This window comes from Astyanax mexicanus, chromosome 22 (assembly GCF_023375975.1).
Source record: "Astyanax mexicanus isolate ESR-SI-001 chromosome 22, AstMex3_surface, whole genome shotgun sequence".
In the NCBI taxonomy this organism is placed as follows: domain Eukaryota; kingdom Metazoa; phylum Chordata; class Actinopteri; order Characiformes; family Acestrorhamphidae; genus Astyanax; species Astyanax mexicanus.
Window position 1 is genome coordinate 37,564,278 of NC_064429.1, and position 24,446 is coordinate 37,588,723.

The 24,446-nt window shown below is 40.2% G+C and overlaps 1 protein-coding gene across 2 annotated transcripts in view; it reads right to left on the bottom strand.

Moving 5' to 3' along the window:
* The window catches only part of sema4c (sema domain, immunoglobulin domain (Ig), transmembrane domain (TM) and short cytoplasmic domain, (semaphorin) 4C), a 124,422-nt gene that overhangs the window by 2,894 nt on the left and 97,082 nt on the right, over positions 1 to 24,446 (bottom strand). For both annotated transcript variants that reach the window (XM_049470298.1, XM_049470299.1), the window contains 11 exons: positions 24,193 to 24,312; positions 22,047 to 22,198; positions 20,196 to 20,371; positions 17,547 to 17,691; positions 15,809 to 16,022; positions 11,270 to 11,385; positions 8,459 to 8,616; positions 6,930 to 7,018; positions 4,809 to 5,071; positions 1,624 to 3,789; positions 1 to 386 (listed from right to left, as the gene is read on the bottom strand). The exon at positions 1 to 386 is cut by the window's left edge and continues 2,894 nt beyond it. In XM_049470298.1, the coding sequence (XP_049326255.1) occupies positions 3,145 to 3,789; positions 4,809 to 5,071; positions 6,930 to 7,018; positions 8,459 to 8,616; positions 11,270 to 11,385; positions 15,809 to 16,022; positions 17,547 to 17,691; positions 20,196 to 20,371; positions 22,047 to 22,198; positions 24,193 to 24,312 (2,078 nt within the window). In that variant the 3' untranslated portion in view covers positions 1 to 386; positions 1,624 to 3,144. The remainder of the gene's footprint in view (positions 387 to 1,623; positions 3,790 to 4,808; positions 5,072 to 6,929; positions 7,019 to 8,458; positions 8,617 to 11,269; positions 11,386 to 15,808; positions 16,023 to 17,546; positions 17,692 to 20,195; positions 20,372 to 22,046; positions 22,199 to 24,192; positions 24,313 to 24,446) is intronic.

The following is a 24,446-nucleotide window of genomic DNA, read 5'->3' on the forward strand; positions in this document are numbered from 1 at the left end:
CAACGTGAAGAAGAGGCACGGCGAAAAAAATGACGAGAAAAATAAAAAACATGGTGTTTCCTGTAAAGAGTCTCGGTCAGTTCCGCGGTTGACGTGGTTCCGATGGTTGCCGTGGTTCTGGCGGTGGACGCGGTGGCTACGGTGCTCCTGCGGCAACGTCATGCAACAAAGTATTAAAATAAAAACCGAACCCGGCGCCGACTGTGGAAGTACCTCCTCGGCGCTCGAGTTACGAAACAACGTTCAACGTCCTTCATTTCCCTTCAGTCTCAGTATAGATACGTAAAAAAAAAACGTCCAAAACAACGTCCAAAATAACGTCCGTCTCTCGTGTCCCGCAAGAGTCCGTCCGGCGGTTCGGTTCACGTAGACGCGACACAGCGACCCTAAAAAATACGAGAAAAAGAGAGAAAGAAAAAGAGAAAGAAAAACACAGGGTTAGTGTTAATATTACATTCTTTTTTTATATATACACATTTATTTTTTAATTTTTTATCCTATTTCTCCCCAATTTGCATGGCCAATAACCCAACCCACTCATTAAGACTCCCCCCCTATCACAAGTGATGAACTTTGTGTCGAGTAGCATCTCGGTTCTGATACATCAGCTCACAGACGCAGCCTTGTGCTGATCCACATCACCCTAGGAGTGATGAGGGGAAAGAGGAGCGCCATATACTGTACTGTACCCACCCAGAGAGAGCAAGACCAATAAGAGTGCTCTCTCGGGGTTCTGGCAGCTGATGGCAAGCTGCATAAACAGGATTCGAACCGGCGTTCAAATCCTGGCAGCGCCTTAGCCCGCATCTCTTTGGTTTAAATGAAAAGCGTTATGTTTGAAGAAAGTAAAAAAAAAAAAAGGAAAACCATGCGTTTCAGCAAAGAGCCTTATTCCATCTGTGAAACATGGTGATGGTAGTATCATGATGTCGACCTGCATAGTTTTCCTTCATTGACGGAACAATGAATTCTGGATTATATCAGAGAGTTCTAAAGAAAAATAACAGGACTGTCTATGAACTGAATCTCAAGAGAAGGTGAATCATGCAGCAGGACAACGACCCTAAACAGACAAGCCATTCTTCTAAAGGTACCAATGGTTTAAAAAGAATAAAGTTAATGCACTTTATATACTTTTGGGACTTGAGTGAAAATCTGATGATGTTTTAGACCATATTAATGCAGAAATACAATATACAGCTCTGGAAGAAAAAAAAATAAGAGAACTCTTAAAAATGATGAGTTTCTTTGATTTTACCAAATTGAAAACCTCTGGAATTTAATCAAGAGGAAGATGGATGATCACAAACCATCAAACCACCAAACTGAACTGCTTGAATTTTTACACCAGGAGTAAAGCAGCATAAAGTTATCCAAAAGCAGTGTGTAAGACTGGTGGAGGAGAACATGATGCCAAGATGCATGAAAAAAAAAACTGTAATTAAAAACCAACCAGGATTATTCCACCAAATATTGATTATTTCTGAACTCTTAAAACTTTATAAATATGAACTTGTTTTCTTTGCATTATTTGAGGTCTGAAAGCTCTGCATCAGCTCTATATATATATATATATATATATATATATATATATATATATATATATATATATTTAATATTTACCTCTGTCTGTAGGTGTTCGCCAGCCTCCACCTCCGATTGGTCACTGCTTTGTCAATCCACACATTGTGCCTTCTCAAACATCCAATCAGACGTCTCCTTTTTTTTCGCCTTGTGGGCGTGTCCATCCGTTGAGTTAAAGCGATCCAGAAAAGTCCGCCATCCTCACTGTTACTTTAATCCAGTGAATTTTCCTGGCTGGAGGTTCCGACATTTTGCTTGGCACGTTGCGTTACTCTCACGTTGCCAGCCGAACACACACACACACACACACACCTATAATGCACTTGTTGAGACATCCAGTACAGTCGTGATATACAACTTTCCCCCTAGAGTCGTTCGATCATTCGTTCCGCCATCAGTCTTTACGGTGCAGCCGGTGTGAAGAACAGGTCCGGTTCTGGTCCAGAGAGAAACAAGCTGTCCTCTTTTCACATTCCAACTCAAAAAAACAAAAACGTAACTCAAAAAATCCGTTTCAATCAGTCCGATTTTTTTTGAACGAACAAGTAACGCTGAAAAGAAATCAATGTTTCAATTTTCCGCGAAGGAAGAAGTCTTTAAATTACAAACAAACAAACAAACAAACATAATTTTACACAATATATATATATATATATATATATATTAGTGCTTTTGAGTCTCGAGACATTCAGAGAGAGAGAAAAAGACAACGTGAGAAAAATATCGTAAACAGAGCCGTACGGTAGGTCCGATATTGTTCCTTCAACGCGAGAATCAGTCCTCTTTCGCCTTCTCGCACAGCTCCCTTCATTCATTTTGTTTTTCGCTTCTCTCTCTCGCTTCGTTCGCTTTCACACTTTCTCGTCCGAGAGAAAAGCATGATTGTCGTCTAGCGCAAAGTTCTGATTTGTCCAAAGACTTCGGAAACTCCGTAAACGTCGTAAAGTCCAGCTCCGCTCGTAGAAGAGCGTCTTAAATCCAGCTCCGGATTTAATAATTATTTTTTTACGCTGTGATTCAATTTGAGAAAGAAAAAGGAAAAGAAAAAGGAAAACGAGCACAGCGTGACTGGGAGCTGCATCGGGATCCGATGTCCAGCGGTCGTCGAGCTGTACCTGTGCTGTATCTGCGCTGTATCTGCGGTTCCATCGGTTTCATCAGTTCCATCGGTTTCATCGGCCTGGTTCGGAAGCGGACCTGCCGTCACGTCAGGTTTAAAATACGATGAAAGCAGCAAAAAAAAAAAAAACAAAAACAAACAAAAAGCAGCTGTAGATGCAACATGTTGATGCAAAAATCTTTTGAAAATTGACCAGAATCGATTGTGGCTTTATGGTGGGGTTCAAAAATAATAAATAACGTAAAAGCAAAACGTACTCTTTACTTTTAGACTTTAGTTTGGCTGGACAGTGTCTACGAAAGAATGTGTGGAATGAAAAGAACAAGAAAGAGAAAGAAGATCAACGAGAAAGAGCGAAAAGTGAAGAGCAAAAATCAATGGTTCTCCAAGCAGGAGGGAGGTAGGTGAGGTTGCTCTTTCGGTCCAACACTGCGACCGTTTTACACGCTAGACTCTTCGGGATTGGCGTCCGGCAGCACGTTCCGCTGCTGCAAGGTTCTCCGAAGTTCCTCTTTAAACGGGCTGGAGTACTCGTTCTCTCGGCCGCTTAACCCCAATCCGCTACCTCCACCACGCCCCCCGCCGATCCCCGCGTTCCCCTCGGCGCGCTCCTCCCCGGCCGTGCTCAGGTTGAGCCTGACGTAGCCGTTGGAGGTGGAGCCTCGGATGTTGGTGAGGCTCAGCCGGCTGGGCGAGTTCAGGGGCTGGCCCGGGATGGCGCTGGGCGAAGACGAGGTGGCGGTCGGGCACATGGCGTGACCCGGCACAATCTTCAGGGACCCGTCGGAGTAGTAGTAGTTGGCGCCGGTCTCCCAGAAGCGGTCCTCGTCGTTCGCCATCTTGCTGGGTACGAAGGTGGGCGGTTCTTTGGGTAGAGTGATGGGGTACACCAGCGTGCTCTCCAGAGGCTTCATCTCGGCTCCTTTACCCAGAGCGAGCTTCAGCCTCCGCCGCAGGTAGAGGGCGATGATGAGCAGCAGCAGGCAGGCGGCGCCGAGAGTGATCACCAGAACCCAGAACAGGCCCATGCTGGCGTCTGGAGCTCGAGCTTCCATGAAGACTGGAGCGCTGGCCACCACCGCAACCTGGAACGACAGGAAGAAGTGGGGTTAAATTTAGCCAAAAAAAATTAAATTTTTTACATAGCAGCAGCCTGCAATACCATAGTAACTACTTTGAACACCCTAGCAACTACCCGGAACATCACCACAATGGCTAAAACCTGGGATACCACAGCAGGAGCTTGCAATACCATAGTTACTGCATTGAAAACCCTAGCAATTACTTGGAACAACACCCAGGATGCATAGCAGGAGCTTGCAAGACGTTAGTTATCACTTTTAACACCCTAGCAACTACTTGGAACATTACTCCAATGGCTAAAACCTGCAATACCATAGCAGCAGCTTGCAATACCATAGTTACCACATTGAAAACCCTAGCAATTACTTGGAAAACATTACCACCATGGCTATCATCTGGAATACTATAGCAGGAGCTTGCAAGACCAAAGTTACCACTTTGAACACCCTAGAAACCACTTAGAAAAGCACCCTGAATGCATAGCAGCATCTTGCAAGACCATGTTTACTTCTTTCTACACCCTAGCAACCATTGGAAACATTACCTCCAAGGCGATCTACAAGGATACCAAAGCAGGATCTTGCAATACCATAGGTACCACTTTTACCACTATTTACTATGGTTTCATGGAGTGACTCACATAACTCCCATGGCAATCACAGGGATACCACAGCAGCAAATTGCAATACCATGTTTACTACTTTTAACCCCCTAACAACCACTTAAAACGACAGCGTGCAATACTAAAGTAACCACTTTGAACAACCTAGAAACCACATGGAATATTACCCCCATGGTGATCACCTGGGATATCATAGCAGGAGCTTGCAATACCATAGTTACCACTTAAACACCCTAGCAATTAAAAATGTGATTTTAAAAATGTAACCACTCACATATTTTAGAATGCTAATATTTCAATGCAGCATTGCAACAGAAGCTTCAAAAGAATGCATTTGTGGGCGGAGCCTGGTTAGATCAAAGGCCTCTATATAACTTTATTCACGTTATGAATGTTTACCTGGTATCGCTCGGTCTGGAACTTCACCCCCTGCTCCTCGGAGTAACAGACGTAGCGTCCCGCCTGGAGGGCTCCGGCCTGAGGGACCACGAGGGCCCGAAGAGCCCGGTCGAACCGAGGCCCCACGGACTCCTCGTCTCCGGACAGGGCCAGCTCCCGCTCGTTCAGAACCCAGGACGGCTGCGCCAGATTGGACACGAGCTGACACGGAAGAACCAGGTCCGATCCCACGACGACCGTCACGTTCCGCAACCGGGAATGTTCTGGAAAAAGAGGAGAGACAGGTTTTAGTTAAAATGTTTAAAACGTCCTTAATCCACTAAACACAGAGAGTCTGGTACTTTAAACATTTCAACAGGACAGCAGGAATACCATAGCAGCAGCTTGCAACACCATAGATACCACTTGGAACACCCTAGCAACCACTAAGAACATCACCCCCATGACGTCCACATACTGCTGCCGTCTCAAGAGCTTTCCTTAATGACGAAGATACTATGGCTTCATGGAGTGACTCTTAAGTGATGAGGAACACCCTAGCAACCACTTGGAGCATCTCCCCCATGGCGATCACCAGGGATACCATAGCAACATTTTGCAATACCATAGTTACCTATTTGAAGACCCTAGTAACCCTGGGATACCATAGCAACAGCCAACAATATTATAGTTACTGCATTTAACACCCTAACAACCACTTAGAACATCACCCAAAAGGCGATCACCAGGGATAACATTGCAGCAGGTTGCAATACCATAGTTACTTCTGCGAACACCTTAGCAACCCCTTGGAACATCACCCCCATGGCGTCCACATACTGCTGACATCTCAAGAGACAAAGATAAAGACAAAGATACTATGGTTTCATTGAGTGACTTAGAATGACAGTGGGTCATCTTTAGTGATGAGGAATACCCTAGCAACCACTTGGAGCAACACGTCCAAGCCAATTACCTGGGATACCATAGAAGCAGCTTGCAATACCATCGTTATTGCTTTGAACACTTTAGCAACAACTTGAAAAAAATCACTCGTCATAGCAATCACCAGGGATACCATAGCTTCAGCCTACAATACTATAGTTACTGCATTGAACACCCTAGCAACCACTTGGAACATCACCGTCATGGCGTCCACATACTGCTGACATCTCAAGAGCTTACCTTAAAGACAAAGATACTATGGTTTCATGGAGTGACTTAGAATGACAGTGGCTCATACCAGATCAGCCGATTGTAATACCATAGTTACCACTTTGAACACCTTAGCAACCAGTCCAGCTGTTGGACTCTATCAACACTCCTATACCCCTACCACACAATCTGCAGCTACTGTGTATATAGAGAATATTGGAGTTATTATGGGATGGATTATCACAGGAGGAGCATTAGGAACCTCTACAACTCTCTACATGCTGATACATTACACATAAGTTACACAAGCGTTAGACACTACTTCTGTATGTGTAGATCAATAAATATTACCCTAAATATCTGAATTAATTCTATAATCATTTATATTTCCTGGTAACTTTTTTTAATGATAAAAATGTAATTTCTGTGGCAGCAGTGTGTTTGTATACTAATATTCCCAAAACATTAAGAACACAATGCTTTTAGTAGACGACTACTTACTAGTCTATTGTTTTGTTACTACATGCAAAATTTACATACTTACTCAGTATAGCTGTAATGCTGTAATTGCATCGTGTGCAATGTGCAAATTCACTAAGTGTACCGTGATCTTTTTATTACCATTTGTGCAATATTTTCTCACTATTTCATCTAATATTTATTTGATATTTATTCACTGTTAGTCCATTTTTCATCTGACCGCATCTTAGCTGCACTATATGTATATAATTTTCCTTTATTATATATATTTTTAGTATTTTTTTATTTGTTCTGTAATCTTTTGTTTATATATAGATTTATTATTATTTATTTATATATATTTTATATATAGTTTCTCTGTCCTTTCCTCTGTGCTGCTGTAACGTTGCAAATTTCCCCAATTGTGGGATAAATAAAGAAATATCTAATCTTATTTTGTCTTATCTTATTGAGTTTTATAGGTGTAGTGCAGTTCAGTGCCACCACCAGGGGGCAGTAGGAGCTCACCGGGGCTGGGGATGGAGACGGGCTTCTCGAATTTAGCTTTAGCTTTAAACCTCTCCAGCATGAGGTCCTGAGTCAGAGTCGACATTGACCTGCGGGGGGGATACAGATACTGATGAAGAGTCACGAACAAAATATATACACACTATATACACCAATAACCATATTTACAGCAGTTAAATCACAGTCTGAGCTGGTGTAGAAGTGGAGACCAGACGAGAAACAAAGATAAGAGATGATAAGATAAAAAAAAGACAAGACTAAATGAGAGCAGAAGAAAAGAAGACATAAGAAAAGATAAGAGATAAGAAAAGAGAAATAAGAAGAAGAGAAGAAAAAGGAAGATGAAAGAGAAAAGTAATGAAAAATGAGGACAGTAGATTGAGATTAAAAGAAATTAAATTAGGGGAGAATAAAGATAAGTGAAGACAAGAATAGAAGAGTGTCTGCTTTCATCACGTCTCCTTGTTTTTTCTCTGACAGAAAAGACAAGACGAGACAAGAAGAGAAGATAGAAGACAAGATAAGACAAGATGGGAGAAGAAATAAGATAAAGAGATGAGATGAGAAATGATGAGAGGAAAAGACAATCAATGAATCAAGATGAGCCAAAATAAGAGAATAGTAATGATGAGATGAGATAAGACATGATGAGAGAATAGAAAAGAGACAAGGCATGATAAAAGAAAAAAAAAGACAAGATGAGCCAAAATGAGCCAAGATGAGAAAACAGTGAAGATGAGACAAGTAAATGCAAGATGCGAAAAAGACAAGATAAACCAAGATGAGAGAATAGTAAAAAAAAGAGGAAAAGACAGGATGAGAGATGTAACAATTCCGAGACAAGACGGGACATGACTAGAGGAAAAGACAAGATAAACTAAGATGAAAAAATAGTAAAGATGATACAGGACATGACGCAAGGGAAAGACAAAATGAGCCAAGATGAGAGAATAGTAAAAATAGACAATACGAGAAGATGAGACATGTCGAGAGGAAAAGGCAAGATGAGAGATGTAACAATGCCAAGGTGAGACAGGATGAGAGAATTGTAAAGAAGGGACAAGATGAGACGAGACATGACAAAAAGAAAAAGAGCAGATTAGCCAAGGCGAGAGAATAGTAAAAGAGAGGCAAAACAAGAAGATGAGACATGATGAGAGTAAAAGACAAGATAAGAGAATAGTAACAATGCCAATATGAGACAAGATGAGACATGACGAGAGGAAAGAAAAGATGATTAAGAGAAAAGTAAAGATGAGACGAGACGAGACAGGAGAAAAAGAGAAATGACAAAATGAGAGCAGAATGAAGATGAGCAACAGGAAGATGAGAATAAATGAGAGGAATGAATAGAGAGGGGGAGGACATAACAGAAACAGGAGACGAGAATAAAGGAGAAAAGGAGAAATAAAGAGGGATGTATTTGTGCAGTACTGAGGGTTACTGAGGTCAGACGAGAGCGGTGTGAGTGAAAGAACCCAGCAGAGGATTTAGAGGACGAGTGTGTGTGTGCGTGTGTGTGTGTGTACCCGCGGTGGAGGTCGATCCGTACGCAGGCCCGTCCCTCACTGTCCCAGGCGCAGTACGGGTCCCGGGACAGCAGACAGTCCGGCTGAGACTGGTACCGACTGCAGTTCGCCAACGGCAGCTGCAGAACCTCCGACCGAGAACCTATATATAAATACTTCTACAGAGAGAAAGAGAGAGAGAGAGAGATGTTGCTTAGTTACCACATTCACTATATTACTCTGAATAAAAAATAAGATTTCACATAAAATTGACGAGTTTCTTTGATTTTACCAAATTAAAAACCTCTGGAATATAATCAAGAGGAAGATGGATGATCACAAACCATCAAACCACCAAACTGAACTGCTTGAATTTTTACACCAGGAGTAAAGCAGCATAAAGTTATCCAAAAGCAGTGTGTAAGACTGGTGGAGGAGAACATGATGCCAAGATGCATAAAAAAAAACTGTGATTAAAAACCAACCAGGGTTATTCCACCAAATATTGATTATTTCTGAACTCTTAAAACTTTATGAATATGAACTTGTTTTCTTTGCATTATTTGAGGTCTGAAAGCTCTGCATCTTTTTTGTTATTTCAGTCATTTCTCATTTTCTGTAAATAAATGCTCTAAATGAGAATATTTTTATTTGTAATTTGGGAGAAATGTTGTCTGTAGTTTATAGAATAAAACAACAATGTTCATTTTACTCAAACATAAACCTATAAAAAGCAAAATCAGAGAAACTGATTCAGAAACTGAAGTGATCTCTTCATTTTTTACAGAGCTGTATTTAGACTTCTAATATACATATAAAATAAAACTCCTGTTGGCATCATGTCTCACTAATGCAAGATTTGTGGCTTAATGCAATCAAATCCACACAGCAATGCAGTAGAAACATCTGGTAGAAAGTCTTCTCTGGACAGTTACTCCAATAAAATTAGGAAAAACTCTTTGAATACCCTTAATTTCAGAAGAAACAATGCATTCTGAACTACATTAAAGCTGTAATATATATATATATATATATATATGTATATGTATGAATCTCTCTGGTTTAGTGTGATACGGGTCTGTATTTCTGTGTTTAGCTGAAATCAGCAGGAAATCTGAGGGTGGAATATCAGACGGAAATAAAGAATGAATCTGATCTGATCTGATCTGGTAACAGATCTATCCTGAAACAGATACTCACTCACACTGCTGTGTCTTCCTGTAGGATAGCTGAGAATTTAAGGAGCAGTTTAAAGGCATTTTTATGTCTTACTGGACGAAACAATTCCATAATTAATAAGAACATCAGTAGAAACACCAGGAACTATGATTGGACAGGATGTTCACAGCAGTGAACAATGGCCACTATTCTACTAATATTGGGACGAGGCCTGTGGCCGGCATGACAGGAGGTCAGTGATAACACTGTGGTAGTGATGTTGGGACGAGGCCTGTACTGATATGGGACAAGGCCCATATCTGGCATGACAGGTGTGTAGTACTAACACTGTAGTAGTGATATTGGGACAAGGGATGGAGTGCAAACACTGTAGTAGTGATATTGGGACACAGCCTGTAGCTGGCATAACAGGAGTACAGTGCTAACACTGTGGTAGTGATATTGGGACAAGGCTTGTAGTGATATGGGACAAGGCTTGTAGCTGGCATGACAGGGGTGGAGTGCTAACAATGTAGAAGTGATATTGGGACGAGGCCTGTAGAGATATGGGACAAGGGTGCAGTGCCTACACTGTGGTAGTTATATTGGGACAAGGCCAGTAGCTGGAATGACAGAGATGGAGTGCCAACACTGTGGTAGTGATGTTGGGATGAGGCCTTTAGCGATATGGGACAAGGGTGCAGTGCTAACACTGTAGTAGTGATATGGGACAAGGCCCATAGACGGCATGACAGGAGGTCAGTGCTAACACTGTGGTAGTGATATTAGGACGGGGACCACAGTGATATGGGACAAGGCCCGTAGCTGGCATGACTGCTGGAACAAGGATGCAGTGCTAACACTGTGGTAATGATATTGAGATGAGGCCCATAGCGATATGGAAGAAGGGTGCAGTGCTAACACATTGGTAGTGATGTTAAAACGAGGCCTTTAGCGATTTGGGACAAGGCCCTTGGCTGGCATGACAGGGGTGCAGTGCTAACATTGTGGTAGTGATATTGGGATGAGGCCTGTAGCGATATGGGTCAAGGGTGCATTGCTACCATTGTATAAGTGATATGGGACGAGGCCTGTAGTGATATTGGGACAAGGTCCACAGTTGACATGACAGTGGTGCAGTGCCAACACTGTGGTAGTGATATTGAGACGAGGCCTGTAGTAATTTGGGACAAGACCCATTGCCCGCATGACAAAGGTGCAGTGCTAACACTGTGGTAGTGATATTGGGATGAGGCCTGTAATGATATGGGACGAGGCCTGTAGTGATTTGGGACAAGGCTCGTAGCTGGCATGACAGAGGTGCAGTGCTAACACTGTAGTAGTGATATTGGGACGAGGCCTGTAGTGATATGGGACAAAGCTCTTGACCAGCTTGACAAGGGTGCAGTGCTAACACTGTGGTAGTGATGTTAAAACGAGGCCTTTAGCGATATGGGACAAGGCCTGTAGCTGGCATGACAGTAGTGCAGTGCTAACACTGTAGTAGTGATATTGGCCAACAGAAAGCATGCAAAAAGCTAAGGAGCAAAGTTGTGTGTGTGTTAGAGAGAGTGTGTGTGTGTATTAAAGTGTGTTAGTGTGTGTGTATTAGATAGTGTGTGTGTGTGTGTGTGTGTGTTAGATAGTGTGTGTGTGTGTGTGTGTGTGAGTTACCTTGCTGTGTGAGATGGTCAGGCTGTCCACAGGCTGTGGTGAATCGAACAGCTGGATCTCCTCGATCACGTACGCTTCTGACCCCAGGATCACCACCCGCTGCAGCCAGCCGTCCGCTACACACACACACACACACACACACACACACACACACACAGGGGAGATATGAGATTACGGGCGGAACAGAGAATAAAGGAGAGAATGGAGGATAGAAGACGAGTGTGTGGAGTGGAGTGGAGTGGACAGCAGGTGTGTGTTAGGGGAGCAGGGCTGTCAGCTGTAGTACAACCTTACACACACTCACACTCCTGCACTATTACATCACACACACACACACAGCTGCTACTCTCACCATACAACAGCACGTGTGTGTGTGTGTGTGTGTGTGTGTGTGTGTGCATAATAACAATATGCCCTATTTGTGAATAAACACAAACACACTCAATTCGTAATTTGTCCCAAAAAATGAGACATTACAGTGAACAGTAATTCGAAATAATTACTGTAATTATTTCAATTCATTTTAATTTCACATATAATTGCTCTGTTATGAATTGTAATTATGCATAATTGAAAAAAAAATCAATTTAATCAGGTTATTTAAATGGTGTTTATTTTACGTTTGTTTTAAATTATTTTGTATTAAAATGTATTTTTTTCACCTGTATTTTAATTTAAATGATAATTCTATTCAATAAACTTGGCTATTATTAAGGTTTGGTGAATAAAGTTCTCTTTCTTTCTCTCTCTCACACACACACACACACACACACAATAGATGAATTAATCCCCCTGCTGCAGGTACTTCCTCTTCATTCAATGGCCAATCCACTACCCTGTCCAACTGGCAGCATCTCTCTCTCTCTCTCTCTCTTTCTCTCTCTCTCTTTCTTTTTCTCTCTCTCTCTCTCTCTCTCTCTCTCTCAGTGTGTGTGTGTGTGTGTCTATAGGCAGGTCTGTAAGAGGAGCTCTAAAGCACAGCAGTCTAGAAAAGAAGGAGAGAAAGAGAGAGAGGGAAGAAAAAGAAAGAAAAATGAAAGAACAAGTGCGACAAAGACTCAGAGTCAGCCCACAGGGCGAGAGAGAAAGAGAGAGAGAGAGAGAGAGAGAGAGCAGGATGTGGGGAGTGCCAGAGTCAATCAATACCTGTGGAGAGAGAGAGAGAGAACGAGGGAAGAGAGAAGAAAGAGAGAGAGAGAGAGAGAGAGCAGTAGGGCAGAGTGTGTCAGACTCAATGCCAGTAAACAGAAAGAGCGAGAGAAAGAGGGGAGGGAGGGTGAGCGAGAGTGTCACACTCAATGTTAACAGAGAGAGAGCGAGGGAATGAAAGAGGATAGAAAAAAAGAGCGAGAAAGGTAGAGTGCCAGACTGGATCTGAAAGAAGAGAGAGAGTACAAGAACGAGGGAGGAAAGAAAGAGAGAGCAGGACGTGTAGAGTGTCAGAGTCAATACCAGTAAAGGTTTAGGGTCCTATCTTACACCCAGTGCAAGATTTCTGTGCTTTGTGATGCTCATCACTATCTCACACCTCTCTAACAGACTATTTTTACACATTCTACCCACATGGTTTAAACAGCAGCAGAGCTTCTGAATATATCTACACTGATGGGCGTGGTGTTCTGGAAATGAGGTGTGTTCAGGTACATTTCTGGAGTTTTATCTTGTTTATCTTGGTAACAGAAAACACAGGAGCTCCACTGACTGAATACAACCTAGACAGACGCCAACAGTCAGACGTTCATCGCTATCTCGGTAACACAGGCGCCGAGCCGAGCGTACACCCCCACTTATTACACACACATGAACACACAGCAGCACAAACCCAACTTTTACATCAACAATAAACAGAATAGTAAATAAAATAACATTGCTGTTCCCGTAAATGAGCTGCTGGAGCTCCTTCACAGCGTCAACCAGCAGCTCAGTTTCCTCTGCTGAGAAGAGTTTGTTGAACACGTCCAGGTAGCTGCACCGTTACAATAGCAATCCACCAAAGACAGAGCTCACCTGATCTACTCTTAAAGAGAATGATGAGCAAGAGACACTCTGATAAGAGCTAATATAATGCTTTATTTAGTCACCCCCTGTCTATCTGCCTGCCATCAACTCTAGTGCTCTCAGTAAAGACTCCATTTCCCAGGATGCACCTGTGCTCAACCTCCCAGACATGCCGGATCACAAGATGTTTTAGTGTTCCAGCTCACCGTGCTTCTGAGATTGCTCACACCTGTGTTTCCCAGTATAAATAGCCCCTGTTTTGATTTTTAGTAGTGGGAAAAAAATCGATTACAATGGAAAATCTGATATTTTGTGAAAAAATTGAAGATAATTCTTTTTTTTTTTTTTAGGCCTTAATCGCCCAACACTTCTTTTTGCCCTGCTCTGTTTCTTTAGTTCGGATGTTCCTGTGTAGGACCTCATTGCATGCTCACTCTGGTATGTTGTTTGTTTATACTTCTAACCTTTGCTTATTGACCCTGCCTGTCCCTGACTATTCTGATCCTATATAAACCTAATCCTTTATTTAATAAATTGTGTGTTTGGTATCTGCACTCCACCAGATTGCAATAGCAATATTTTCATGGTCCTAAAGCCTCCTTTTAATTAATAAAAGTATATTTTCCTGCATTTTAGTAATTTAACATTGTTTAAGTCTGTATCTTAAAAAATGTGTATATTTTTATTTATATTAATTTTATATTCCAGCCATCCATCCGTCCAAGCAGCAAAACGCTGCAATAAGGCCCACGATGCACAGTGTCTCCCCACACTGCTTACAAATTCATTGATGTCTTTCTGTGGGTTCTCTCTGTAGAACTCATTCATCCTGGTGTCAATTTCCATGCGGCGATATTTGCGCTGAAGCGAATCCGCCGCTGCAGAATCAGACCTGCAATTTTACAGGCAGATTGGATTCTGAACGCAGGGTTTCCATCAGCGTTTATTCTGCTCAATCCAGAAACTAGCGAACGTCAAACGCCAGAATTTACAGCCACCTCTCTCCTTCATCCATACACCCCTCCCACACTCCTCTTTTCTATTCATGTATGCATCCATTCATCCATGCATCCATCCGTTCATCCCTCTAACCATTCATCCAGCCTATATATCCATCTAACACTCAATTCTTCTGTATCTATCCATCAGACCTTCATTTCATCTGTGTATGCATCCATTCATCCATCCTTCAGTCTTCAGTCTTTAGTCTATCTGTACATCCAACCATCTTTCTATCTATCTGTAGATCTATCCTTCTAATCGTAATTTTAATCATCGTATATGTATGTGTCCATCTGTCTGCTTCCAGCCTTCCAACCTCAATTTATCCAACATCCTCCAATCTGTATATCTACTGTATCCATCTGACCATCATTCCATTCGTCCATCCATCTTTCTACCCATTTTTGTATAAATCCAACCACTCAATCCATCATTTCACCAATTCTTTTATCTATGTATCCTTCCACCCATCCCTCCGTTCATCCATGCATCCATTAGCCCATCTATCCAACCTAAACTTCATCTATTAAACCTCAACTGCAACTATTCAACCTCAACTCTACCCATCCAAACTCAACTGTATCCATCCAAACTCAACTCCATTTTCAAACCTTAATTCCATCTATTCAACCTCAACTCTACCCATCCAAACTCAACAGTATCCATCCAACCTCAACTTAATCCATCCAATCTCAACTCCATCTATTCAACCATAACTCAACTCAATTTATCCAACTTTAACTCAATCTATCCAACCTCAACTCCTTCCATCCAACCTCAACTCCATCCATCCAACCTCAACTCAATCTATCCAACCTCAACTCAATCTATCCAACCTCAACTCAATCTATCCAACCTCAACTCCATCTATTCAACCTCAATTCCATTCATCCAATATCAACTCCATCCAGTCGTCCATCATCTATACGTAGATATTTCATATTGTTCAATCCATTCTTGTTCCATCCATCCAACCTCAATTCCATTCATCCAATATCAACTCCATCTATTCAACCTCAATTCCATTCATCCAATATCAACTCCATCCAGTCGTCCATCATCTATACGTAGATATTTCATATTGTTCAATCCATTCTTGTTCCATCCATCCAACCTCAATTCCATTCATCCAATATCAACTCCATCCAGTCGTCCATCGTCTATACGTACATATTTCATATTGTTCCATCCATTCTTGTTCTAATTATTTACCATCCATCCATCCATCCTTCCATTCGTCCTTCCATTCATCCATCCATCCATTATCCAACATCATCTCTTTTTTCATCCAGCCTACCATCCATCCAACCTCAACTCGATTTATTTAACCTCAATTCCATCCATCCAATACCAACCAGCCAGTTGTCCTTCATCTATATGTAGATATTTCATATTGTTTCATCCATTTTTGTTCCAATTATTCACCCATTTATCCGTCCATCCTCAACTCCACCCATTTATTTATGCAACCTCGACTCCATCTACCCAAGCTTTCATCAGTCAGTTCATCCTCTCTCCTCACACAGGTGAGTTCAGTACCTGTTCCTATGAAGAGCATGCTGTAGGCTCTCTGGTCCAGGGCGCTGACCCGGTCCACTGCCAGCCGGGTGAAGTTGATGCCCTTGCTGAGCAGCAGCGGGTGGGACTCCGCCCTCAGCTCCATCAGCGGGTGCTTCTTGGCGAAGTTGAGGGTGGCGTCGGGGAGCTGCAGCGAGCTGTTATAGCCTTTCTCCCGGTCCAGGTTCGTGATGCACTGCAGGAAACACAGAATAAACCACAGAATAAACGGAGATACCAGGTTAAAGCGGACTCTGTGTAATCAGATCTTATCAGACGGTGTAACTCTGCTCTGAAGATTCCTCACATAAACAGCGTGATGGTCTAATCTCCCCCCTACCTTTATGCCTTTCAATTAAGCTCCTCTCAAAACAGGACGCTTCTGCTGCTGTGTGTTTATGTAAAACAGCTTCTTACTGATTGGCTGTCCTGTATTTCGCCTCGTTTAAAACGCAAACAAACTGTAACTCTCAGGCTGAAATCCTCGGGGACGGTAAGATGCAGAATGTGTTTGTTTCTCAGGAACAGCAGAATATTTAATGTGTTGTCCTGAATCGGACGGTAAACATACAGATTTGCTGTTATTTCCAGGAGATTACTTGTATTCGAGCAGCTTATTTTATTTATCGAGACGAAAAACATAAATAAAACAGACTGAACGTGATTAAACTCTATAACCTGCTTCTCATCAGACCCTGTAGGGGGCGCTTAAAAAAAAAAAAATATATATATATATATAGATATAGATATACAGCTGTGTAAAAAAATAAAGAGAGCAGAAATCAATATTTGGTGGAATAACCCTGGTTGGTTTTTAATCACAGTTTTTTTTCATGCATCTTGGAATCATGTTCTCCTCCACCAGTCTTACACACTGCTTTTGGATAACTTTATGCTGCTTTACTCCTGGTGCAAAAATTCAATCAGTTCAGTTTGGTGGTTTGATGGTTTGTGATCATCCATCTTCCTCTTGATTATATTCCAGAGATTTTACATTTGATAAAATCAAAGAAACTCATCATTTTTAAGTGAAATCTTAATATTTTTTCCCAGAGCTGTATATTGAATTTTACCACTAATTTACCAAACCGGTTAGTTTCCAATTTGCAATTTGATATCAGTTAATTTAATTGCAATAACTAGTTTTATTTGCATATGAAAAGAGATTTTCAGAGAACTGATGTTATACAGTGGTTGTAACATTATTAACATTATAAAACAGCCTTTACATTTAAAATTATTCCAAAATAGCTACATTATTATTATTTTTTATTATTATTTCAGCTCTGCTTTTTGTCCAAAATAAGCTAATTTTAAAAGGTTGATCTTTTATGGTTCATATACATTCATATTCTTTAAATATTCTTTAAATGAAGATTGATTACTTTACAAAAATAGTAATTCTGATTGACAATTAAAATCTGACCAATCATTTTGCACCAATTCTAGCTCCACCCACATTTCTCATTTATCTAATTCAGGACAAATGTTCAGTATAAATTACAGTGTTTTTAACATTAGGGGCTGTTTAAAGTATATATATAAATCCTGGTTCTGTTGAAATATGATTGGTCGACCAATCAATCTGCACCAATTCTATCTCCGCCCACAAAAACTGCAACCTAATTAAGCACTATTGGCTGTTTAAAGTGTGAGTATAAAGCCTGGCGCCGTCGGCTGCGTGTGATTGGCTGAAAGTGCTGAGTCACGGTGTCCTCACCGCTCCGGGGCGGGGGCTTGGCACGGTGCCCATGTACCGCCCCCATCTCTGAGACGACTCCCGGTACTCCTTATACACGCCCTCGAATACGGTCTTCACCTCCGCTATCTGATACTGACACACCGCAGACACGTCCACGTCCCCCCTGAGAGAAAGAGACAGAGAGAAAGAGAGAGACATATAGAGAGAAAGAGACACATTAGTGTTAATACATTACGTATAAATAGATTATAATATTTTAAATATTATATAAAGATAGATATATAAATGAATAAAAACTACAATGAATATATAATTAGTAATTACGGTGCGCTGCAGTGGACAAATATCTATTTTATTAAAGGCGAGGAGACGAAACTCAGAGATGTGCGTCCGGACGGGACTAAAATTAGCGGAGGAGCACGGAGTTCAGAGAAAAACAGTAGATAATTCAGCCTGTAATTTTCTCAGAGGATGTCTGAGAAAAACACCTACATGATCGTTCTGGACAGGAATAAAATGACAGAGGATAAAGAAAAAACCCATAAAAGAGAAAAATTACCCCAAACCCCCCTGAGAAAATAATCCTGTCCGGATAGGGCTTAAGATAATTACTGTTTTTCTCTGAACTTCGGTAATTTTACCCCGTCCGGACGCACATCTCTGAGTTTCGTCTCCTCGCGCTTAATAAAATAGATATTTGTCCACTGCCGCGCACCGTAGTTACTGTACACTTTGGGCGCGCCACGGTTTCCATATGAGTGGAAATGGAGGAGCTACTGAACTAATCTCGACCACACACCTAGTTGCACATCTAGCAGATAAGCTTATGGTCTCTCACCAGGAGGAACACTACCCTAACGCCTAAAGTAGCCTAAAGTAGCATCTGAGAGCCTTTATTAAGCATTTATAAGCCCTCTTATTGTGAGATCCAGTGCTTTAGGGAAGGCTGTAGAGTTCAGCACTAATCTGGGGAGCATTATTACTTTGTCGATGAGAGTATTTATGATTATTGTTAACGGTTTCGGCAGTAACGTAACTTTAATGCTTTATTGAGACGCTACAGCACTGCTGAACTGCACTGAGAGAGAAAGAGAGAGAGAGATATACAGTAGATAGATAGAGGACGAGTGTGTGTGTGTGTGTGTGTGTATGAGTGATTAGGCCATTGCAGGCTGCTGAATTACAGTTTGAGAGTGTCGTTGTGATCATAATTACCCATCAGCCTCTGCTACAGTAGGGAGGTGGGCGCGGCTGGGTGTTGGCGCTGCCACACTGTTATAAATACTGAGGACAGAGTGACTTTCACAACTACATCAGCGCGAGAGAGAGAGAGAGAGTAGCAGAGGGAGGGAAGAAGGGAAAGAGTAGAAGAAAAGTGGGCGTGGCCTGTGGCGGTGCCCTCTATAGACATAGTTTAAATAGACGCCGCATCAACTAATGGCGTCTACTGGAGCTGCCGTGTCATAGGAGCTGGCCACCATATTGGATGGGTCTCCCAGGCGCCCCCAGTGCATTATTAATTTAAACTGAGGAAGGTGTTCAGTTTAATACACCTGTAATAATCACAACTCTACCAATTAATACCCAATTTTATTTTTTTACCCGTAAAAATGTACCAATTTATACCTGATTTACACACGTTTTGATTTGTTATAAACAGCAGAGATGTAGTAATGATTCAGGACGCTGTTACACATTACAAATACCTGCTTAAATACTGAAATACTTTATATTACACTCTTTAACAAAGACAGATGACATATGGTATGGCATAAATTAATGTACATATAAATATAAAAGTAATTAAATTTACACACTTATTACACATATACACATATATAGATATATACATAAATACACACATTTGATAGATAGACAGACAGACAGACAGACAGACAGACTGACAGAGAGACAGACCGACCAACAGACCGACCGTCCAACCGACGGACAGACAGACAGAACGACAGACAGACAGACAGACAGATGTCTGAAAGTTCTGCATCTTTTTTGTTATTTCAGTCATTTCTCATTTTCTGTAAATAAATGCTCTAAATGAGAATATTTTTATTTGGAATTTGGGAGAAATGTTGTCTGTAGTTTATAGAATAAAACAACAATGTTCATTTTACTCAAACATAAACTTATAAATAGTAAAATCAGAGAAACTGATTCAGAAACTCTTTTTATTGTTTACAGAGCTATATATTAATTATATAATATTTTACTATATAATTATATTAAACTATTATATTATATCATATATTATATATTAATAAATTATAAATTAATTAATATAATATGTATTAATTTATACCCTTATTAATATGCCATGCCATATGTCATCTGTTTGCGTGAAAGAGTGTAATATAAAGTATTTCAGTATGAAAGCAGGTATTTGTAATGTGTAACAGCGTCCTGAATCATTACTACATCTCTGCTGTTAATAACAAATCAAAACGTGTGAAAATCAGGTATAAATTGGTGGAGTTGTGATTATTATAGGTGTATTAATTAAACACCTTCCTCAGTGTAAGATAATGCATTGGGGGCGCATGGGAGACCCATCCAATATGGCCGCCGCGCTGACACACCAGCTCCAATAGACTGCGTCAGTCGATGCGGCGTCTATATAAATGATGTCTGATGTATGATGGTGCCCTCTCTCACCATTGGGCGTGAAAGACCCCGTAGAAGACGGTGTTCTTCCAGTCGGGGGACGGCAGGGTGAACACCGCCCGCAGGTTGTTGAAGGTGATGTGACGCTCCGGGATGGAACAGACCAATCGGGCTTTCTGAAACGTCGTCCACTTCTTCTGGAGCGTCCGAGTCCCGCCCAGATCCCCCTACACCGACATAATGGTACAATCAGAATCCGACAGTATATAACTATAAACCATGTATATATACACACCATAAACACCTACAGCCTTAAAACACCTGAACATTTGAATAACATACAGATAATAATGATATTTAAAACATATAAGATATTCGTACACACAGACCGTATATAGGACATAATTTTGTTATTTTTAGGGTATTCTTACATATAGAATACACATAGGACCTATTATTAGTAAAATTTTAGTTATAGAATACATATAAAACATGTTGTTGGTACCTATAGGGTCCTTTTAACATATGGAGTACATACAGGACACTTTGTTGCTATGTATAGAGTTTTCTCACATAAAGAATACATATGGGATACACTGTTAATACCTATATGGTATTTTTACACATAGAATACATATGGTACATAATATTACTATATATAGGGTATTCCTAGTTATAGAATACATATGGGAGATACCTTCACCACTTTCTTACATGTAGAATACATACTGGATAATTGTATAATTACATATAGAATTCATATGGCATATGCCATTAATACCTATAGGGTATTCTTACATATGGAATACACATAGGACCTATTATTAGTACAATTTTAGTTATAGAATACATATAGCACGTTTTTATTACCTATAGAGTACGTTTGACATGTGGAGTATATGCAAGATACTTTGTTATGTATATAGGGTTGCTATGTATAGGGTTTTCTGACATAAAGCATACATATGGGATTCTCTGTAGAACACTATAGAACACTTATGGATCACACTGTTAGTGTCTATATGGTATTCATACTTATAGAATACATATGGGACATACATTTACCACTTTCTTACATGTAGAATACATATGGGATAAGTGTATAATCACATATAGAATTTATATGGGATGTGCTGTTAATACTCATAGGGAATTCTTACATATAGAATACATAGGGTACATATAGGTACATGTTAGTAGCTATAGGGTATGCATAGTTATATTATACATATAGGACACACTAAAACCAGTTTTGTAACTGTAGAATACATATGGGACACATGTATAGTTACATACAGAATGCATATGGGATATGCTGTTAATACCTATAGGGTTTTCTTACATATAGAATATACATAGGACATTAGTACATATAAGGTATTCCTACATAAAGAATATATATGGGACTATAGGGTACTCTTAGTTATAGAATACATATTGGACTATTGTTAGTACATATAGGGTATTCTTATTTATTTAACACATATGGGAGACTGTTAGTATCTATAGGATTTTCTTACATATATAATACATATATGACACACTGTCTGTACTTATAGGGTATTCTTAGTTCTAGATTACATATAGGACATATTTTTAAAATGTACAGAGCATTATTACATATAGGATGTGTATAGGACACACTGATAATACTTATAGAGTATTTTTACTTATAGAATACATAAAGAACACACTGTAAATACGTATAGGGTATTCTTACTTAAAGACTATATATAGGACATTGTTATCTTTTTTTACATATTGAATACATACGGTCCACACTCCCCATATTGGTACCTATAGGGTATTTTTAATTGAAGTAAAAATATGAGACACACTGTCATAACTTTCTTACATATAGAATATATATGGGACACGCTGTTAACACGTATATATGTTTACCTTGCAGACTCGAGCCACTCGAGCTACAGTGAGATCTCCATCACAGTCCAGCTCCACCGCTCTCTCACTGAAGAAGAAATAAATCTTATCATCATCTCCATCCCGACTGTTCCGGCTCTCCCTCACCAGCGCAGAACCCACAAAATTCGGTTCTGAAACAGAACAGAAAAATATATAAACAGAATTACAGAAAGAACAACTCAAAACTACTGCACTCAGTAAATACAAGGACATCATGTCTCACTGAGTCCTGAGAGTGTGTGTGTGTGTGTGTGTGTGTGTGTCTCGGACATGAGGTTGAACAACTGTTCAATTTGTTCTCTTACATCAGGTACTTGGAACAGAGCCAGATATTTATTTATATATATATATATATAGAAATAGAAATAGAAAAGAATCAGTGAAATAGAAGTGAATCAGTGAATCAGGAATCATTACTAAATCACAGTGAATCAGTGAATCAGAGTTCATGACTGAAGCACAGAGGGCTCATTACTATAATACAGAAAGTGAATCAGTGAATCAGGGCTTCATTGATTAAACACAGAGGCAGTGATTCAGTGAATCGTGGTTCATTGCAAGAAAACAAACAGCGAATATATTACTGGCTCAGTTTGTAACTAAAATTCAGCGAGTGAATCAGTGAATCAGTATCTATTACTTGAATATAGGCAAAGAATCAGGCTTTATAATTGAATTAAAAACAGTGAATCAGTAAATTATGATTTAGTACTAAATATGGACAGCTAATCATTGACCGAATGAGTTGGTTCACAGATAGTGAATCAGAGTTCATTACTAAATCACAGTGAATCAAAGTTCATGACTGAAACACAGAGGGCTCATTACTATGATACAGAAAGTGAATCAGTGAATCAGTGAATCAGGGCTTCATTGCTTAAACACAGAGGCAGTGATTCAGTGAATCATGGTTCATTACAGGAAAACAAACAGTGAATAGGTTACTGGCTCAGTTTGTAACTAGAATTCAGCTAATGAATCAGTGAATCAGTTTCAATTACTTGGATATAGGTAGAGAATCAGGCCTCATAACTGCATCACAGAGAGTGAATTGGTGAATCATGGTTCATTACTAAAAAAAAAATGGACAGCTAATCAGTGACTGAGTTGATTCTGAAACACAGACAGTGAATCAGTGAATCAATATCGGCAGTGAATCAGGCACCATAACTGATTCAAAAACAGTAAATCGGTGATTTAGGGTTTATGACTAAAACATAGACAGTGAATTTGGGTTTATTAGAGAAACACAGCCAATTAATGATGCTTCATTAATGAAAACCAGAGAGTGAATCAGCGAATCATTACAGAGTTAACTGCAGAAAGACAATGAATCAGTGAATGAGGCATTACTGGTAAACAGAGGCAGAGTAACAGTGAATCATTTAGAGTTCATTACTGTTACATGGATAGTGAATTAGTGTTCATTAGAGAAATTCAGCCAATTAATTAGGATTAATTATTGAAAACCGTATTGAGTGATACAGCGAATCAGAGCCCTGAAACTGCAGAAACAGAAAATGTGAATCGGTGAAATAGATATTATTGGTAAAACACAGGCAGTCAATCAGTGAATCATTCGGAGTCCATTACTGAAACATTACTGAAAATGAAATTAGAATTAATCATCGATGATTCATTACTAAAATTCAGAGAGTGATACAGCGAATCAGAGTTAAGTGAAGAAACAGAAAAAGAATCAGTGAATCAGATTTCATTGCTGAAACACAGACAGCGAATCAGTGAATCAGTGAATCATTCTGAGTCTGAGTTCATTACTAAAACATTACTGACAGTGAATTAGGATTCATTAGAGAAATTCAGCCAATTAATTATTATGGTTTATTACTAAAAACCACACTGTGAATCAGTGAATCAGTGAATCAGGTGTGTTGACTCATGTCTATGCTACCTCCCGACTCTTTACAGCGAGAATATTTATCACAGTTTTATACTGAACAAGACCAGTCTGGCCAAACTGGGTCAGGTCTTAAACTAGCTGTGTGTGTGTGTGTGTGTGTGTGTGTGTGTGTGTGTGTGTGTGTGTGTGTGTGTGTGTGTGTGATGTGTGTGTGTGTGATGTGTGTGTGTGTGTGTGTGTGTGTGTGTGTGTGTGTGTGTGTACCGTTGAGCCAGGCCTGTAGATATTCACTGCGCAGGCTGTAGTGCTGCTGGCCGAGATTGCGGAGGATGACCGGCTCGGTGCCCAGGAAGTTATTCAGGGTGGCGGAGTACAGCTCCTTATCTACAGCACGGAGGAGAGGTTAGAACACACACACACTCTAATATAAAAGATACATCATACAGAACTCACTCAGGCATGTGTGTGTGTTATGAGATAACATAAATAAATAACACACACACACTGATAGAACTACG